The sequence below is a fragment of the Crocodylus siamensis genome, chromosome 3 (genome assembly GCF_052110815.1).
Source record: "Crocodylus siamensis isolate JL-2025a chromosome 3, ASM5211081v1, whole genome shotgun sequence".
Classification (NCBI taxonomy): Eukaryota; Metazoa; Chordata; order Crocodylia; family Crocodylidae; genus Crocodylus; species Crocodylus siamensis.
Window position 1 is genome coordinate 62,310,305 of NC_143397.1, and position 20,216 is coordinate 62,330,520.

Consider the following 20,216-nt stretch of genomic DNA (forward strand, 5'->3'; position numbering starts at 1 on the left):
CATGTCCAGATCAAAGCGCTGGCTTTGTTAGGCTTTCTGAAGCAGTTTGAAGCTTCCAAAATGCTTCGGAGCCGCTTCAGAGATCCGGCCATAGGGTATAATGGAGAAACAATGAAATATCTATAACTTTGTTGGTTTGTGTTTGATTTGGATGTAACTTGCAGGGGTGGTAGTCTCTGCTTGGAGCACAAAGCCTGCCAAGTTTTAAGAAGATTGGTGGAGAGGTTCAGGGGGAATTGCACCTCAACTTTGTGAAAGCAAAACTGATGTCATGTGTATGCGTTACATCACAGGGGGGTGAAAACTGCTCAAGTGGTGGCCCTGGCTAGCACCACAAAGCCTGCCAAGTTTCAAGAAGATCGGTGCAGGGGTTTGGGGAGAACTGTACCCCAAAGTCTTGAAAGCAAAACTCATGTCACGGCTATGTGTTACACCACAGGGGAGTGAAAACTGCAGGGGTGGTAGCTCCTGGTGAGGCCACAAAGCCTGCCAAGTTTCAAGAAGATCAGTGCAGGGGTTTGTGGGGAACTGCACCTCAAGCTGCAGACAAGCTGAACTTGTGACATGGGTGACCCCGTATATGTTAAGGCACAGTAGGGTGAAAGCTGAAGGGATAGCAGCCCCTGCTGTGGCCACAAAGCCTGCCAGCTGTTAAGGGGATAGGTGCAGGGGGGTTCTGGGGTCCTGCACCCCTAGCTGCTGATGGACAAAACTCGTGACATGGGTGCTTGTGCAACTGACTGTCTCCGTCTTGGGGCATGGGAGACACCACTGCAGACCTCGCTGCTAAGCTTCTGTGTTACCAGTTACCAACCAATCATGATTCACTCAGGGACCAGCTCAATACACTGCTTTGACGAGCCCCTTCTCTAGCTCCCTCTCACATGGTTACCTTTGTAATAGAGCTTCATACGCCATCCCTCCCAAATTTCCTCAAATCCAGAGAGTTGTGACAGGCCAACCTTAGACTTCCTTTCCAAACCTTTTCCTGAGACTTTTCATAGATTCATAGAAGTAGGGTCAGAAGGGACCTTGTAGCTCATTGAGTCGGACCCCCTGCCTTTTCTTATGCATAGGGGAAGCTGTCTTTCACAGGAAGCCTATCATCCTTCAGCTACCACCACATGATGCATGGGCACCTGCTATAATTACTTGTCCAAACCCTACCCTACCACCTGGGGCCAAATAGCAAAAGCAGAACTCTTAAAGCATCCTACAACCCTTATTATTTCTACAGAAATGTAGAAATGCTACTTAAAAAAATTATCATAGCAGGCCACATCTGATGTACTGTGTTACATTTTGGGTCCCCCACTACAGAAAGGATGTGGACAAATTGGAAAGAGTCCAGCAGAAGGCAAGAAAAATGGTGACCGGGCTGGGGGACATGACTTATGAGAAAAGGCTGAGGGAGCTGGGCTTATTTAGTTTAGAGAAGAGACGACAGAGGGGATTTAATAGCAACCTTCAACTACCTCAAGGAGGGTTCAAAAAAGGATGGAGCTGGACTGTTCTCAATGGTGACAGATGACAGAACAAGGAGCAACAGTCTCAAGTTACAGCAAGGGAAGTTTAGGTTAGATATTAACAATAATTTTCTGAGAGGGTAGTAAAACACTGGAACAGGCTACCCAGAGAAGTGGTGGACTCTCCATTCTTGGAGGTTTTTAAGACCTGGCCAGACAAAGCCTTGACTGGGATGATCTAGTTGGGCCTGGTCCAGTTTTGAACATGGGGTTGGACTAGATGACCTCCTCAGGTCCCTTCTAACCCTAATTTTCTATGATTCTATGAATTTTGTTAAAAATATTCTTGCATATATTTTCACTCTAAACATGCATGATTAATGTTATGCAAGAGGCAAGGAAGGATCTCAGGATGATACCTTGTATTGAACCAACAGCATAGATCAGACAGTTAGAGAAGCTTTTCATTTTTCTCTTTTGACAAACTACGTTTAGTGCTCAAAGGACAAGGTGCTGTACTTGTATGTAGTTCTCTCTCTCAAAGTTCAGTTAGTCTCAATGATGCTCGCTCGAAGTCCAATAAGATAGTATTTGCAGGGATTAATTCTATGATTGATGCCAAAGTTCCCCTCTGTTTTAAAGGTGCAGGATTTGGCCATCACACTCCACTCCTGTAAACAGGTAGTCATGCAATTAACTGTGTGTGTGCATGTGTGTGAAGAGTGTCATCAACTTCAATCCATTTCATGCACAATTTTTTTTGTCCACCCCAACACACAGCTGTATTGTCAGGCCAGGCTTCTCTTGGTCTGCTATCTGGTACCATGTAAGCCAGTACAGCCTGTTCTATGGTCAGGTTATCAGTGACTAAACTGGTGCCCCAACCTGGGCTAGCCCAGGTGAGGAGGGTGTGTGGACATCCAGCAGTACTAAACACAAGGCCGGTCAAACGGTGGATGAGCTCCCTATGAGCCAATGGTCATCCATACCTGGAGTGGAGATGGGCACCACCAGGTCACTGCATGAAGACTCACCAGTGGAGGAGGGTTGTTTCAGCATCAAAGGTGCTCCACCAGTCACAACAGCCTCAGGACTGACTTGACTTGAACACTTGGCTCCCCCATTGCAGCTCTGCCCAGCTGATTTTCTTAGATGTTTTTTGTAGTCTCAGCCAGTACAGTACTTGAGCCTTGACTAGGAGGGAGAAAATGGCAGCTGAGCCTACACTTTGTGAGCCCATCTCTTCCTCCTCACAATAGAGGAAAATAAAAAGCATTTTGGCCTGGAAAGCATGGGTCTTGTCTACATTTAGCTTCCCTTCATTTTAGCCAAGTTTTCTGCTGGCTGCGCACATACCACTGAGTGAAATTTGGGATGAGGGGTGGGGGAGGACAATAGCCAAAACATGAAAATGATTATAGGCTTCAAAGAAATAAATCTTTTTTTTTTCCAAGAAAGTGCACACCTTTGATTTGTCTCACTTCAGAATTAGGGAAAGAAGAGTGAGTAGATAAACGTAAGAGGTGTAAAGCATGCTCACAAGTGTACACTCCACACTCATCTTGAAAATCTCATGACAACCTAGGCCTACAGTAGGTAAAATAGTATTCTTCTTTGATGAATTAAAAATTACATCCATTCCATTATTTTTCCTCATGAGTATGGTTGGTGTCCCTCGCCTAGGTCTTGGTCAACATTGATCTAGTTTAGACTTTAAGAACTAGGTTTACCCTCCTTTAAAAAAAAAAAAAGAGGGGGGAAAAAGTTAAAAAGGTACCTGTCCAAAGAACTCTCTGTAAAACAATCTGCCATGTTTATAGGACTAAGATTAATGGCTTATTCCTTTTGCAGACTCTAGCAAGTGTATTAAAAAAGGCAAGGTTTTATAGAGGTAGCTAAAGCAGAAAGAAGGAAGAACAAATTTCACTGTTGAGGAACTAGACAAATATGAGCGATACAAGAGATTACCTTCAGCTGGGGTATGTAAGGACTTGGATCCCAGCAGTTTGGTATTTTTCCAAAGAGGAAGGAAAGTCTTTTTGTCAGTTTTTCCTAAGCACTTTTCTTTTAGTCACATAGCAGAAAGCAAGGGGAAGGAAGACTTCCTAGGTAGACAAAGGAAACTGAAAAAAGGAGACACACGGGTCCTCATGGGAAACATCTACACAAGATGCTACTGCAACTTTGCACCCCCTGCTGTGGCAGTAGTCAGGCAGGTTGAGGAGCCAAGCACCACTCTGCTTATGGGAATGGAGAAAAAAGATAATCCAGCCTGGCCAGCCACAGAGCTAAGCCAGCACCTCACCCCAGCAAGGCACTTGGGAGGAGAGTGCTCATGGCCAGTGGCTAGTAGGATGCAGCCGAAGGCCTGCACTACCCAGATCCCAATTCTGGGAGCTCTCTCTCTGGGACCCCACAATAACCATTGTCTGTAGGAGACGTGGGGGAGAAACTTACTGGCTAGGATGGACACACAAGCAAGTCCAGTGTGCAATCTCAAGCTTCAAGCTCATGCTTGGGGGAATACATTAAGCTGCGAGGCCCAGGCCTAGAGCCTTCTCTGTGGGACTTTTGCTGGGGTCCAAGTCTTTACATACCCATGCCTGAGGACCCCAGAAAATTTAAAAACAAAATTACCATCCCTGGCCAGGAGGGGCCCCCGTAACTTTATGTTTAAAAGGCCAGAGACCCTGCTACTGGACCACCAGCAGGGGTTTTTTTGGCGTTCTCCTACCAGCAAATTTCACTGTTGCAGCCCTTTTTGGGCTGATGTTTTTCCAGAAGGCAAAGCCAGATCCCACAGCAACTAGTGTGCCAAAAGACTCCTTTTCCTCTTTTCCTGCAGTAGAGTCATTCCTACCACAGTTTAAAGTAGCACCCAAGCTCCAGGTTTCTGATTCCTTGTTCACAGAGTCCTGATTCCAGCTCCTGGCTCCTTTTGCTCTAGATTTGCCAGTTCCTGATTTCTTCCCATACCTTTCTTACCCCCGTCTACCTGAGTCCAGTCAAGACCTGTTTTCTGACAGTGGGCTCCTGACTTTAGTTTAGTAATCACCTGCACCCTTGTCCCTTACAGCTAGAATCACCTGCTCCAAGCCCCCCTGACTAGCAACATTTTAGTACTTTACTAAACTTGGTCTCCTGCCCCACATGCTCCTAATCCTGACTCTTGTATTTAGTCTGGACCCTGTCTGCTCCCGATTTCCTAAGTTGTAACCCTCTATAGCTAAGTCTTGACCAACCACATCTTGGTCATACCACAAGACGTGCATGGCTCTGATACAGCAGCTGTACTAGCAGAGCACAAAGTGCTGTCTGGGAGAAGAGCGACTACTAAAGAGCTCTCTAAAGCTAGCAGAAGGGACAGTGCCTACACGTATTTTCTGCTGGCTGCCAGATGGTGGCAGAATCTCCAAGAGAGAAATGAAATCACTCTGCCCATAAAAGGGGGAGACACTGCCCGCAGTGAGTACCTTTGAATGTGGTCAATCTAAACCCTTTCCCAACAGAACACTGTACTGCAGACTGGGTCTCTGTATTGAGCAAAACCCCGGATATGGATCTCAATAGTAATTAGAAGCACCTGAGACATTTGTGTTAGTGGATAGCCAGAAGTGTTATAGCCAGCCTAAACTAACTGATTCGGAAGTATGCTCACACTATTTTGTGGTCTTTCTAGTCATTTCATGAGAAAGAAGCTGAAGAGTTCTCCCTTTCTTGATGGAAGAACAGCAGCACTTCGTTGTATACTTTGTAATTAAGTGGGTAATAGGGTTACTAGCATAAGAGTCTAAACATAAATAGCATTCACTCATTTCTAGTATTTCTTAAGCAGAGGTCATAGCTCACAAGCAGTTCTCATCTTAATTTACTACTTAAATTTAAAAATATGGCTTTGCCTATGCTTTTCTGTTTTGTTTTGATGCAGAAAGTGACTAAAATTAAAATTTACTCCAGTTCTTACGGTCACTTTAAATTGCATTAATACAATTTTGCAATGTACCAGAAGTCAGGTCAGTGGAGTTGGAAGTCAGCTAGGCTTGGTGTATAAAGGCAGTTATCCCACCACATGATAGTATTATTCTAAAGGGAGGAGGGAAAAAAAAAGCCCAGCAGCTCAGGGCAGCTCTGCTTCCCACTCTTTTCTCTGCTGCAACTGCCACATAGACTTAGGGAAGAGGAATGAAGACTCCTAGCACTGCAAGAAAGTAGGAGTGACATGGGCACAGCACTGATTTGGACCATCAGAATTCCTGGTAGCATCTGAGTATGGAAATAGACAGCTGGAAAGGTTGAGATATGCCCCCAGCTATATACTTTTCAGATCACATAAAAAGTACTGTCCCTTCATCCTCTACACACAGACACACACTTTTTGTCTAAAGAGTTCCTTTAGAGAAAGTAGAAGCAAGAGGGGGAAAAAAACCCAAACTAACAAGAATGGAGCCTGTCAAACAAGGCAGGCCAGCTAAACAAGTGAATCCTTTCATGTAGAGCTGGATTTGCCAAGTGTAATGTTTATGGTTGGGCAATAAATACACAAAAAGGCTTATTATTGTGCCAAGGAGCTAAAAATGTTCTTCAAGCCAAGTCAAAGTGACTTTTTTCAACGTGCACCAGAGTCTCATATTAGCTCTCTCTCACACAGACAGGCATTTATAGTGGTGTTTTCCTAAGTCTTAAAAAAATGAATTAATGAAACTGTTACAGAGTAAAAAAAAGTTAGACACCATGAAATTTCTGAATATGCCCCTTAAAGCATAGGCTTTATAATATGCCAGTAAGCTTTACCTCCACTTCCTTGTGCTCCTCTCAGGAAGCACACAAACAGTGACTTTCACACAACCGGTTCCCCTTCCCTAACGTTTTTATTAGGGCGGTAATTCAGGTATGTTAAGGCTATTTAAACAAAGAATTACAACATATTAAACACAAATGACTCCACAAAGAAAAGCATAATGTTGCCTGTAACAGAGTATGGTCTGTTTTGAGATAGTTCAAGTTTAGCAAACAACTTTCATGCCTTCTTGGAAGGGCATAGAGAGTCATTTGCTCTAGCAAGACAGGCTCTCCTTGTTCTCAATGGATTCCAACTCTAATTGTGAGGAACACAGCCCAACTCCTAAAAAGGACTATAACCTAAACATCTGACCAAGGAGTGACCATGTTAACATTTTTCACAATTCACCAATTATACAGTGTATTTGGGGCTAGAGCCATCAGTGGGCACAGATGCACATAAGACGCTCCAAGAGGAAGAGAGAGACTGAGTAACTCAAAATAAGAACATGAAAGTACTGAAACTTTATAAAGGTGGAATTCTTAACATCTGATTTTCATGGTGTACACTTTAGGGGAGGTCAATTTTCAGGCATACAATTCAAACAAAAAGTAATCACAAAGAATCCAGAATGAACTCATCCACTATACCAAAAAACGAATAACCAGGGCTCCATGAGTACTTAACATACTGTTATAATGCACAGATATTTACTGTTGTTAAAACAGGACAAACTACTTCTACTAAGAATGTCAGTCATTTTTTGCATCTATCAGCAACACAGTTTAAAGCCAGGATATAAGAATGTGAGTGACCCAACTATTACATTTAAGTTTTTATTTTTAAAAAAGCCAAAGTGAAGTTACATTTACATTACAGAATATTTTTAAACAAGGCCTTCCTGTTAAAGCTTTAAATATATTATGAAAAAAACATTGTGATTTTTTTTACACCTGCACAGAGCTTTGAGATCACACAGTAGTCACAATGGTTTTAAAACAACTATATTGCACAGATCCACTCAACCACCACAAATTCTTAGCTTAGTCTATGTTGTAAAGTGCTATTTTGTAGGAAGAAACAAGTTTTGAAGAAACAAACAAACACTTAGAGACAGGCAAGTATCACTGAACTGTTTTCTTCCCTTTGTAGTTAAAAATAAATCATTTGCTTCCATATACCTGATGATAGTATATTTGCATTTATTAAACTGGAGTAAGCACCATGTATTATCATACTGAATGTGTCTGAAATATTCAAGTAATGCCCAGTGCCAAATCAATCAATGTTCAACTCAAATAAGGAAATGCATACACCAGAAGTTCCCTGGCTGGATCATACTTTAATTGACAAACATACTGGGATTTTAAAGTACTATCAATCCCCTGTCTAATAAAGTTATTGCATAGGTGGTACATATTAAATTAATGCAAAATAAAGTTAATATAATTTATGCTTATGATCCAGAATGACCCCAATATCCTCAATCAAAAATGCTGCAATATTTAAATTCCAATTCATATACTTGTACTTAGATAGCACAGCTTGTAAACTTACTCCATACACAGGCAGCAAAATTACTATCACAATCAAAACAGAGCACTAGACATTTGTTTCAGAATTACTTTCCACAGCAGGTTCATCTTTCACAAACTAGACTAAAACCAACAATGCAGGTACTTCAGCCATTTTTGCACAGATTCCTTTCAGTCATTACCACACAAATAATCAGAGTGTAATGGAACAGGAATAGACACTTAAACTAAAGACACTTTAAGGCAAAAAAAACCCAACAACAAAAACCCAATCTCAAACGTAATCAGTGCACTTTCCTAACTTATTCTTATTAAAACATTCCTTTATTGGATCCAAAGTTAACTTATAAAATATTTATTAACAGAAATACCTGAATTAATTTAAATTTAAAAGTCGCTTATGTTTTATCACTTATGACAATTATTCAATTATTTTTTTGCCCAGAAAAAGACCAGGTACCATTATTATACATGCCCATAGTTAAGTTACACAGACAATGAAATGAAATATTTCAAGACAAATTGCACTTCTCAATATATTTTATCCAGTCTATACTAAAACCTTGGAATAGTAAGAGCTCTTACTAGAAGAGCTATACACCAGTTTTATAGGTCATCATTTTATACACTTAGTGTGATTATAGGCTATCTGATACCATTCTTTTAATATTATTTTCTCCTTTCAAATAAAAGCCAGGTTCAACTGCAGTTGTGATACCCTAGTGCTTTGTACTTTCAACTGGTGCAAACCTCAGTGTTGCTTACGATTTAGTTACAAGAACTGCTCAAACTCATTCAGACAGGCTTCTTTTAAAATGAAGAGCATATACAGAAAATAACAGCAATAAAATAGACTATGTGGGTCTTACTCCATTAAAAAATGGAATGTGATGTCAACAGTACCAACTAGATAAATGATTTAACTTGCATAAAAGGCAGGTTCCTAGGTCAAGTAAAGCAATCAGGTTGCTAATAAAACTTTTTTTTTTTCATACATTTGTGGAATGTGGGTTACCACACAACAAAAAGGCAGCACAGTGAATAGAAGGATGTCCTCTCTAGAGAGTTGGTAGAGAGAGTAGATCATGTTCGGTTTTGTGCATAAAAAAATAAGACCAAAAAGCCTGAGTGCAACAAGAACACTTAAACAGGATGTAATTATTCAAGAATTTATGCTAAGGCAGATCCTTCCGCTTTCATTTCTGATCTCAAAACAGCAATTAGTAGAGATATGCACTACACATCATCTGGATATTCCAAATACTTTGCTGTGATGGCCTCCTCAAGATGAATCCCTGCACTGCCCATTAATGCAAACGCTGGATACATTGTACCCGAACAATCTACCTGGCGCTCATAAAGGCATTTCATGTGGTCAGCATCATAGAATCCAACTTTGCCTTTGTCATAGTCCAGGCAGATTCCTACACAGGACGGCATGGGAAGAATCCTGTTGGCAGAATCTTTGGGAGCAGTAGGTGCCTTGGGAATAAAGAATTTCTTCATGCCTAAAGTAACCAATGTAAAAGGCTGAGATGATTCAAAGCAGGTATCTTCACTCCCACTGTCATGACCGCTGTCTTGCTCATACCTAGAACAGAAGAGCAGCACTGTCTGAAATCTGAAAGGCTGAGAGAGTTCTTAATATGATCTACTAAAACTAAGGATCTACTGCAATTGGGACAGCTGCCCACCACTTTCACAGGCAGAGCGTGGGACCCACCAGCCATTTCACAGGCAGAGCATGGTGGTGCCCCCACTCCTCTGATTAGCTGAGGGTCCTGATGGCCCTGCCCCTTGCCTATTATTGGCTGTGAGGACTGCCTGTCTTGCAGCCCTGCCCCCTCACCACTGATTGGTGGAAAGAGACAGGGCCACATCATGGGTAACCCTTCCAACCAATCAGCAGTGAGGGGCAGGGGCAGCACTCATCTTGCCAGCAGCCCTTCGAGTGGGCAGAACCCCTCCCCCTCTTTCCCGGTGGGCTGCCGCAGCACCCTAAGGACTGCCGGCTCCCTCTGGGGAGCCAATATTTTATTTTCAGTAATTTGGGGGTTTTTTCTTCCTATAGATTTCACAGGCAATGCTGGATTTCACAAAATCCGCAAATTGTGATTTTGGTAGGACCCTAATTATAACAAGTATTTTATAGCACAAATCATCAGAAGATGATGACAGAGCACCACAAGAAATTTCTAATACAAGTGAGGGTGTGACACTACCTCAGCTAGCGTATCCCTGGTATCAGTGAAGGCTAGGTTACAGCTGAGGGTGACAAAGACCATACACCAGAATAGACTCCAGCATGAGTCATGCCACAATCCCAATTGCTGGCTTGTGCTGAAATCCATACTCTTAGCTTATCTTTGCCCTCCTTATCTATGCTAGATAAAATAGATCCTAACTGACATGCTGTGTAGGTGTTCCCTGAATTAAGGTGTTACTAGCACTGGTGGGAATATCCTTGTTAGCATTAATCTACCTGTAAGGAGTTCCAGGTGTTGCTGTGTCTAGGACACAGGACATCTGCATTCAGTCTCCTGCTCTAAAACAGACCGTGGACAAATCACAATATTGATAGAATCATAGAATCAATGAGTCGGAAGGGACCTAAACAGATCATCTAGTCCGACCCCCTGCCATGGGCAGGAAGGAGCACTGGGGGTGGCAGGGGTCATAAGACATTTATTTCTTTATCTGTAACATCAGTCAAGTCGTTCTATCCCCAACAGAGTTCTTACAAAGCCAAAGTCACTAATAATTAAGAGATGCTAGAAGTTGTGCTAATCAGCACTATGCCTTTAAAACAACAACAACACAATCAGTCTAGATAGATGTAGCATTACTGAATAACAAGTTCAGGCAGAACCTCCTTCAGCCTAAGGAGACCAACTGCATCAATGCTAGAAGCAGATCAGTAAAGGGCCTGCAGAATTATGCCTGCAGCTCAACATTTAACCACTGTGCTCAAGTCCATATTTTAAACCACCCCGTCCTTCCAGCATACATAAAATGGATATAAAAATAAGTGGAATAATTCCTATTTTAATTGTCCTCCTCTTTTTTCAGCCTCATGTCTAAGATAACATGAAGAACAGTTTGTCAGCTTGACCCAAGGGTAATTAATACTAACCAGATCAATACTTTCTGTTAAACTACAGAGAAGACGCCTGGCAAAGGGAGGGACATACCTACTCATTTATCAACTGCTTGATTACCTATAAGTAGGCAGAATACCATTAACTCAACAGCGCACAGCAAGGCAACAGGAATGACTAAAAATACACATGTGCACCACAATAACTTTTTTTCCTAACCATTATCAGATAATTTGATATTAGTTTGGGTTTCCCCTTTGATAGCAAGGGACCAGAGTATTGACAAGAGGAGGGAAGTTTACAATATGGCTCTATAGGAAATGAAGTTTCTTTTACTGCCATGGTGCTTCCTTGTGCAGAAAAAGCAGAACATATATCAAGAGGTAATGAAAATAGATGGGGTGCACCGATAAAGATTTTTTGGGCTGATTACCAACAGCCAACCAGCCATATCGGCCAATACTGATCCAATTGCCGATATGCAGCCTGGAGAACAGCATCTGGCTGGTAAATCTGTGGGGGGAAAGGGTATGGAGGTGCAGATCAAAGACCCCACAGTGAGGGAGGGAGTGGGGCTGGGGCAGGGGAAGGCACTGCCTAGCCAGGGCAGGGTGGGGCACAGGATGGAGCCACAGGTGGCTCGTCCAGGGGTACCGGGGGGAGGAGAGTGGCTCCCACCGCTGCACACACCCCTGGGTGAGGTATGGGGGCATGTGACCCCTGGATTTGTGTGCAGGGTGAAGGTGGGCTGCCCCCTGGGGGCTGGGGCCAGGAGCTGTACCAGCCCCTTACTGGAAGTGGGGTTGGGCCAGGGCTGCGCTCAGGGCAGGTGGTGGCAGTGACACTGGGAAGGGGGGCTATGGGGTGGGCTACAGCCACCCCAAAAGCTGTGGTAGCCATCCCATAGTCCCCTCTCAGTGTTGCTGCTGCCCTCCCTGCCCTGAGCGCAGACCCAGCCCAGCCACTCTGCCGGAAAGAAGCTGGTGCAGCCCTCAGTCCCAAGCCGATAGCATGCAGTCCACCCTCATCTTGTGCACAAATCCAAAGGGCACATGCTTGCCATGACTCCACCGGGGACATGCGCAGCAGCAAGAGCCACCCCTCCTGCACACCCAGGCAAGCTGCCCACAGCTCCATCCTGCACTTTGCCGTGGCTGGGCAGCACCTGCCCTTGCCCCTACCTGAGCCCCCTCCCTCCCTCACTGTGGGGGCCTCAATCTGCCCCCTCCTCATGCCCCCACAGACTTACCAGCTGAACACTGGTCTCCATACTACTGGGCTGCATTCCTGGCCACATGCATGCTGCAGCTGAGCACATGCAAGTGGCATTTATTGGTGACATTATCAGCCACACCAGCCAAAAATAGGTGATTACTGATAAGGTAAATTTTTCTTTTTATTGGTGCCGATACTACATGGACCAATATATCTGTACACCTCTAGAAAAGACCACATCATTCTTTTCACAAGCCTGCACCCACACTGACATCCCTTCCCCAGTGATCTCTGGATTATCTTCCAAATAATAAATCCAACAGGCATATGTATAAGCAAGTATCACAACTCCACTTACAGCCATTTATCAGTTCAAGTTTTGAACACCTGCAATGATTTAAGAATGGTGAACTTCCAGTAGAGGATGGATTATTGGAGCTTACACTTAAATAAAATGGTATTTGTCACTCGCCTCACTTGCAGGCCCACTATACCAGTTCTGACTCGGCTTCCCAGGAAATGCATTAATGGCTTAACATTAAAGTTTAGGAGAACCCAAACAAAAGAGTGAGGACAGAAAGTGTAAGTTATAGCAACTGAATTACTTTCCAGACTCCCCTTTGCATTTGACCTATGGTATTCTTCCGCAGAGCAATACATACCCAACAAGAATGGCATGTGAGCTCTACTCTGCAAATATTCCTAATGTTGGTGAGGGACCAAACTGTGTCGTCAACTGGTAATTTAGCCTCTATCATTTGGTTATAAAACTCAGGCTGACTGAAAACACAGAGGTACGTAGCTTGTGGAAAGATGAGGGAAGAGAAAGGAAACATTAGAAGCACTGTGAAATAGGGTCACATCTTAGTTCTACTAATTTTTAAATTTACTGGGGAAAAAATTACTTTAATTTACTGGCTAAAAAAAAAACAACAGGAAAACTAGGTGAGGCTTTTTATCTCATCTTAGACAACAGTCTACCATTTACCTTGGGCTGGTTACATCACGGGGATTATGGAACCACTCTTGTATTTTAGCACTAGATGCAACTCCCACTTTCACCAGGTATGAATAGGATTCCACACGAAAAGCCCAGAAGTGCTTCCCTTTTGTGATTCCTGTGTCTCCAATGATGTAGTCAAGAGTCATATAACACCCCACTTGGATACGTTCAGCTCCTAGCAGCAGAGGAAATCCAGCCCGACTTTCCACAGAGTTTCTCTTTGCATTCAGCACAAGACGTTCTTGGTTGTAGCCACACTTGTCATCAAAGAGAAAACTATAGACTAAAAAAAACCCAGCCAAAAACCAAACATTTATATTAGCACAATATTTGACCATATTTCTGGTACTTAACCTATTCCTTGTGCCAGCACATCTTGGAATTTTTTTTTTTTTAAACGCAAACTACTGGATTACAATTCAAGAAACAGTAGATTGCTTACTATTGGATGTTTACAATTATTTGTAACTTTAATTATTTCATTAACATACTACTTTCAACAAACATACACACATAAGATGGTAACAAAATTAAGTACGTATTGAAAATGGCTGCATTAGAAAGAAATTGTAGGCGCTGTGTATTGATACAATTGTTTATGGACAAGGCAAAAAGCATACTTTACCTGAAGCTGGAGGTGTGTGCAAGATAACTTCCCTACTCCATGGGCTACAGATAGACCCTTTATAGCCTCGGACTCTAAAGGCATAGCTGCTGTTGTTATCAAGGTCGGAGATTACTTTACTTTTGTTGCAGACTTCAGTCTCCTGCCACATTGCATTCTCCTCTTCTCTATTAAGCTTACGATATTCAAGGATATAGGTATCAGCTAACTCTGCCTTCCCTGGCTGCTCCCAACTGATCAAAGCTTTATTATACATTCTGCTCTGCTCCTCATTGATCTCTGGTACATCTAGACCTGGAATAGAAGTTTTATATATTGGTCAAAGGCTACATGACGTATGATTTACAATGAATGCAATGAAGAGTTTTTCTGGGGTGGGCATTGCAAATCCATGTTTTACTAATGTTCCTCCTGTTTTCTGTACTTATTTTTTAAGTTCAGTGTCAAGTATCTACAGTACATTTTAAAAACCACAATATGCCCCTTACCTGTCACTTGAGGGATCAAAACCTTCTAGTTAGACCAAATATGACCAAAATCCTATGAAACACGTCCAAACAATAAAAAACAGTCCTAATACTAACTTATTAGCAAACAGCTATTTAAGCAAGCTTTTACAGTGTTTTAATTCTAAAAGCAAATGTCTGTTATGGTTATTCAAAATAATTCTCCATGCTAGTTTACCTTAGGTTTCTACTGCTTATTTACCAAGACTTAAGCCTGCAATATTAACATGTATATTATATTTAGTGGTCTTCCCCCTGCACTCCCTTATTGGACAGTATCATATTATGATCACAACTCTCTTCCATCATAGTATTCTTTCAGAAGCGGTACTAAATGTTCTTGCTGCCTTTATAAACTGCAAAAATAAGACTGAAATTTTAGAATGCTTTGTTAGAAAGAACAGCAGAGCTCTCTCTCACCACAAAGAGCTTTTCTATCACTTCTTGCAGGGAAATAGCTTTGCGAGGGTCAGAGAGAAGCAAAGGGGAGACAATGAATTCTCCAAGGCTGTGGACCGTTAACCTTTCCTAATACATAGGCTCCTTCCAGTGTTAGCATTAATTACTGATCCCCAGATTAAGAAAGAGTAAGCAAGACTGCCATTACTTCTGCAACTTACCACTGGAGTAAAAAGACAAGTCTCCAAGAGTCTCCTCTTGCTTGGTTGTATCAAGCACAAAGTCTTCAAAAGAAGCTTGAGCTGCTGGTCTGAAACTCTTCAGAGATTCAGTAGCTTTCTGTATTCTAAAAAACGACAGTGATAAATAAATACTAATGTTTATTTAATACCACAGTATAATAACAACAGCCAGATGAAAATTCTGGCCCCAGATGTCATCCATTTTACAACATGATAAATCCAAAATAGCCCAATAAATCTGACAAGTGGAGGTGTCTGTAGATAAGCATCCATAAAAATAGTTTAGGAAACAAAACATATGTGAATAATTAGTAATAGCATAATCTGATCTAGCCCCAACAACTTTGCAATAGTCCCTTAATATGGCAAAATACCTTTTGACTTAACCATTTTCTGATGGATGAATTTCCCATCATTTATATTAAGAGAAAGGTTCACCTCTGTGCGTTTTCTACATTGCAATTTAATGTAAGTTATCTGCACCATAAATCTGGACTCATTAACCTCTGCAAAATAAGCATCAGTTACATCCAGTATTTTGTCAAACAACAACATCCTAACAATATTTGAAAACACATGCCATAACTATTTTAAAGTGCATCTAAAATTCAAGTGCATTTTAAAATGTAAATACCTGACATGAAGCTGTTTTGCTGTTTGAACAAAGCAAGATTGGTCTGTTTCTTTAAGCACTTCTTGAGCATATCCTACAAGGCCATTATTTTCCAGAAGTCCCTGATATTCCTCTATTTGAGTCTGCAGTTTCTCCAGTCTTAAATTCTTAGAAGCATCAATTGCCCTGAGAGCAGATGATCTCCTCTCTTGCAAAACATCAAACAACTTGTCAAAATTATGAGATGCTTCTTCTTTAGCTCTCTCCCCATTGCACTATTATAAGAAATAAAGTACATTAAAAAACCCCAAGATTTACTCATTCTACAGTGCTGTGGAATCTTATGGGAAGTATTTTCAAAACAGCAGTTAAAAATTCTAACAATGCAGTTATTTTTGATGGGCAACTAGACCATTTTTAATCACTTAATTAAAAGAGAAAGGAGTTATGTGCACAAGTTCATAAATAGTCATTAGCCCTTCAAAATGGTAATACAGTCAAAAAATAAAACAAGAAGATACTTCTCTAATCATCCCAGAAATATATAGAGCATAACTCTCCTTATATCATTCGCACTAGGCATTTTAATTTATGTGATAAAAGCTCAACAGCTCAACTTCGTAGTCTTTTCCAGCACTCAGATATTTCAAGTAAAAAGTTTCCTACTGTGGTAATTAACATTTGTGTCAGGTTTATTATTCAAAAGAATTATTTCCACTGTGGGGCAGAAAAATATGGATTTAAGAATTTCCACATGTCCTCTGTTCTTTAAGTTTATACTGTTTCCCCAACAAAGATACTAGCTTTAATTTCTCAAGTAGGAAATTCCCTTATTTCCTTCAACTTATGGCTTTCATTCTTGCCACACTTTCACTGTATAATCAGATGGAGACTACAGATTACATAATCAAAGAGCAACTGACATTCCTACAACCTGAGGCAGCCTTCCTTTCTCATCCATTCTGTTTTGCTTCTAGTCTTATATGTGAATTTTTCTTCTTAGTGTTACTGTACATTTTTTCCTATTTAATCTTAAATATGTCCTTTTTTCAAATCAGGTTCCCGATATGCAGGGGACAAGCACTAGAGGGGCATGCAGATGTGACAATTTTCACCTGATCTAGCCCCTGAAAGTGCTCTGTCTGGTCATGGCTGTAGAAGTGAATGGCTGCAGAGTGCTTTAAAAAGGGCCCTATCCCACAAAAATCTGAACCCCCATTGCACAAGGGTTCAGATGAAGACACTCCAAAATGGAGGGCCCTCAGTAATTTTTGTCTGGGCTGCTTCCCACCCCAGGGACTGTTTTCAAAATGAGAGGGGGGAAGTGAGTGGAAGGAGTTCAGCCTCATGTTTTTTCAGCCGGTTCAGGAGGGAGTACTGAAGCCATCTGAGGTGCAGAAGCTCCAATCCACCCAACCCCATCCTCCAGCGCCACCTGGGCAACCCCTAGGACAGGGCTGGCAGGGAAGATGTGCATGGCTCTGGGGAGACCAGCTGCAGGCTCACAACAGCTCTGAACAACAGCTGGATTGCCTAACACCCAGCACTCAACAGCACACTTCTGTTGGGTCCAGAGGATCACTGAAACCCAGAGCATTTCCTGCAAAGTGCCATGAGTTATAACATGGAGCTACACTTCTGTCTGCGTCTTAGATTCTTTCCTCTTTAAATATGTTATAGTAGCATTTAACGCTTCTGATCCAGACTGGGTCCCTATTGTACATTGAAGACATCTCCTACCCTAAAGACGTCCAAGAGGACGTTATCAGACACCTGCCTAGTACCAGAGCTGACCTTAGGGGAAATGGTTGTACTTTGGTGCCATCCTCCGCCCTAACCCAATGCCTCTCCCCTCTCCTTTCCCCAAGTCACCAGCACTGATACCCTGCTGCACAGTGGCTCCATCCAACAGGCCCAGGAGCTGGGCAGCATGTGTGTATGACACCCCCCCTGATAACAGCACCCTGGGCAGTCTCCCATGTTGCCCACCATTAAAGTTAGCTCTGACAGGTACCTTTGTCAAAGGAGGTTTAACTCAAATGATCCTCAAATACAATGCACAAAATAAAAAGTTCTGATAGATCCCCTCCTCCCAAAAAATCACAGAACTCAGTTTCAGCACATTTCCATAAAGTAAAAAAGAGAAAATCATGACTGTACTCCAATATTAAGAGCCCCCATTACGATACCTAGCAAAACACCCATGTATCGAGTTATCCTTACCTGTGTTTCTTTCATCAAGAGACTCAGTTCAGAAATCTGACCTTTCACCTGGCTCTCCTTACTAATGAGGTAATCAATATCCTTTGAAAGCTTCTCCTGTTGAAATATAATAAAAAATTATCAGAAACAAAATTCTATCTACATTGTCTTATATGGTTTACATGCAGCAACTGTCAGACATCTAGAGTTCACTTTACATATCTGCAAGCACTAAATAGCTCTAGATTACAAAAAGCAGCAGGTTACAGGAACATGCACAGTAGGCCTGTGCAAAGCAGCAAGCATTTGCTTCGGATTTGGATTCAGCTGATTCAGAGGGACAGTGATTCAATTCGGTGATTCGGATCACTGTCCCAATTCAATTCAGCCAATTCGGATCTGAAGGTTCGGCGCTGATTCAGAGATTCAGCCATAAACTAAACAGGCAGCAGTCTTCACCACGCTGGAGACAGATGCCTCTAGCTAGTAAGTTTGTTGTGGTGGACAGAGGGGAGAGGGAAGGGGGGGGGAGGAGGGGGCAGATCAACTCCCCCACAACAGGGAAGGGATTGGGCCTGGGACAAGCTGCCAATATGGGACACGGGGGTGCAGGACTCAGGGAGGGGGGCTCCCGCCACTGCGCACCACCAGTCCAGGAGGGCATGGGAGTGGGCATGTGCCTCCGGAGCTGCACGGGGTGGGCTTTGTGCTGCATCTATTCACAGTCATCAGTTTTCTTTAAGGTGGGCAGGCTAGAGTTTCCTATGCTCTTCAGACAACCTGGGCAGGCATGCTGGAGGCTTCAGGGCCCAACTATGCATGCACCAAGAATTCCCATTTCCTGGGCATGCACAATTTGTGTCCTTGAATCCCCAGAAGCACCTGTACAGGGTCTCTCATTTGCAGGGGTGCATCCCAAGCTGGTTTCTCCAGGCGTGCACCTCTACAAAAGGTGGGGGGGAACCCCAGGTTTCTCCATTTGCAGAGCTGCATGCTTGGGGAATCCAACTCAGGGCACATCTCTGAAAATGCAGAAACCCAGAGTTTCCTAAGATTTGGTCCCACAAGATTCAGCTCAGATGCTCCTGGGAATGGCAGACAACAAGTGACATGCATTTCACCTAATGAAGAGAATCAGACAGCAAGGCCAGATCTAGCCATAGGCAGAGGAAGAAAATGTTATTTGAGGGAGCTGAGTACATGCATACATGCACCTCCCAGCAGGTAAGTCTGTGGAGGGGAAGGAGTAGGGGAAGAGAGAAGGGGCATTGGGAAGGTAGTGGTCAAGGCCCCCACCGCAAGGGAGGGAGTGGGGCAGGGGCAAATGGGGCCCAGGGGCAGCTCATCTGGGGTGCAGGGGGGCTCTCGCTCCCGTGCACACCCCGGGGGAGGCAGGGGAGATGCATGCCCCCCAGATTTGTGTGCAGGGTGGAGATGGGCTGCCCACTGCGGGCTGAGGGCTCTTTGCCCTGCTGCCACTGCCTTAGGAGTCGTGCAACACCATGTGCCTGCCATCAGGCAGGGAGGGGACACAACGCAGTCTGGCAGTGGCAGGAAGATGGTGTCACGTGGCTCCCAAGGCAGGAGCATGGGGCAAAGGCATGGGGCAACCAATGGTCACTTTTGAACTGGTGAGGGAGCACTTGAAGACATTAAGCTACTCTAAATTATCAGGACCAGATGGACTACACCCATGAGTGCTGAGAGAGTTGGCTGGAGGCTTTGTGGGACCATTGGCAAAGATATTTGAAGATTCATGGTACTGGAAGAGGTCCTGGAAGACTGAAAAAGGGCCAAGTACTGGTCTAGAAACTAATATAAAACAGACTGGTTGGATAATTGTATTCAAACAGTAGTCATGGAATGACTTGATGTCCTACTAGATAAGGCATGAGGGAAGATGGTCCCACAAAGTAAGGTCTGGGTCCAGTACTATTCAATATCTTTATTACTAACTTGGGAAAATGGAATTTAAGTTATATTTAATAAATTTCCAAGGACACCAAGGTGGGTCAGGTAACAAACATTTGGTGGACGGTATTAAGACTTAAAAATTATCTGAAACAAAAAGCAAATGAAATGCAATGTAATAATGACAATCTAGTGTTCAGGGCAGAAAAATTAAATGCACAAGTATAAAATAGGACTTGCCAAGCTGTGTGCACTGTACAAAAATAAAAGGGACCAAACTGAACAAGACAGTGTAACATTACCTTAAAAAAAGAAAAAAGGAGGAAAAAAGCTAATAGCATATTTGGATTAATTGAACAGGAGTGCTGTATACAAATAATTAGAGAACTAAAAAAACATAAGGAAAGACTGGAAGAATTCGGATTATTTGGTCTAGAGAAGAGAAGCAATGGGGAGAGGAGAGTTGATAAGTTTTCGGATACAAAAAGGGTTGTTATAAAGATAATGATTTGGTGACCAACTGTTCCGCATCCAAAGAATGGTCTGAAACTGCAACAAAGATGATTGTGGTAAGTATTAGGACAAACTTTCCAACTCGAAGGGTGATTAAGTACTGGAACA

At 42.7% G+C, this 20,216-nt stretch overlaps 1 protein-coding gene across 2 annotated transcripts in view; it reads right to left on the reverse strand.

The window, feature by feature from the left end:
- Positions 1-7,068: 7,068 nt before the first annotated feature.
- The window catches only part of TRIM36 (tripartite motif containing 36), a 50,123-nt gene continuing 36,975 nt past the window's right edge, over positions 7,069-20,216 (reverse strand). For both annotated transcript variants that reach the window (XM_090038395.1, XM_090038396.1), the window contains exons 5-10: positions 17,706-17,801; positions 15,504-15,757; positions 14,849-14,973; positions 13,723-14,016; positions 13,083-13,380; positions 7,069-9,372 (exon numbers count right to left, since the gene is read on the reverse strand). In XM_090038395.1, coding sequence (XP_089894521.1) covers positions 9,018-9,372; positions 13,083-13,380; positions 13,723-14,016; positions 14,849-14,973; positions 15,504-15,757; positions 17,706-17,801 — 1,422 coding nt within the window. In that variant the 3' untranslated portion in view covers positions 7,069-9,017. The remainder of the gene's footprint in view (positions 9,373-13,082; positions 13,381-13,722; positions 14,017-14,848; positions 14,974-15,503; positions 15,758-17,705; positions 17,802-20,216) is intronic.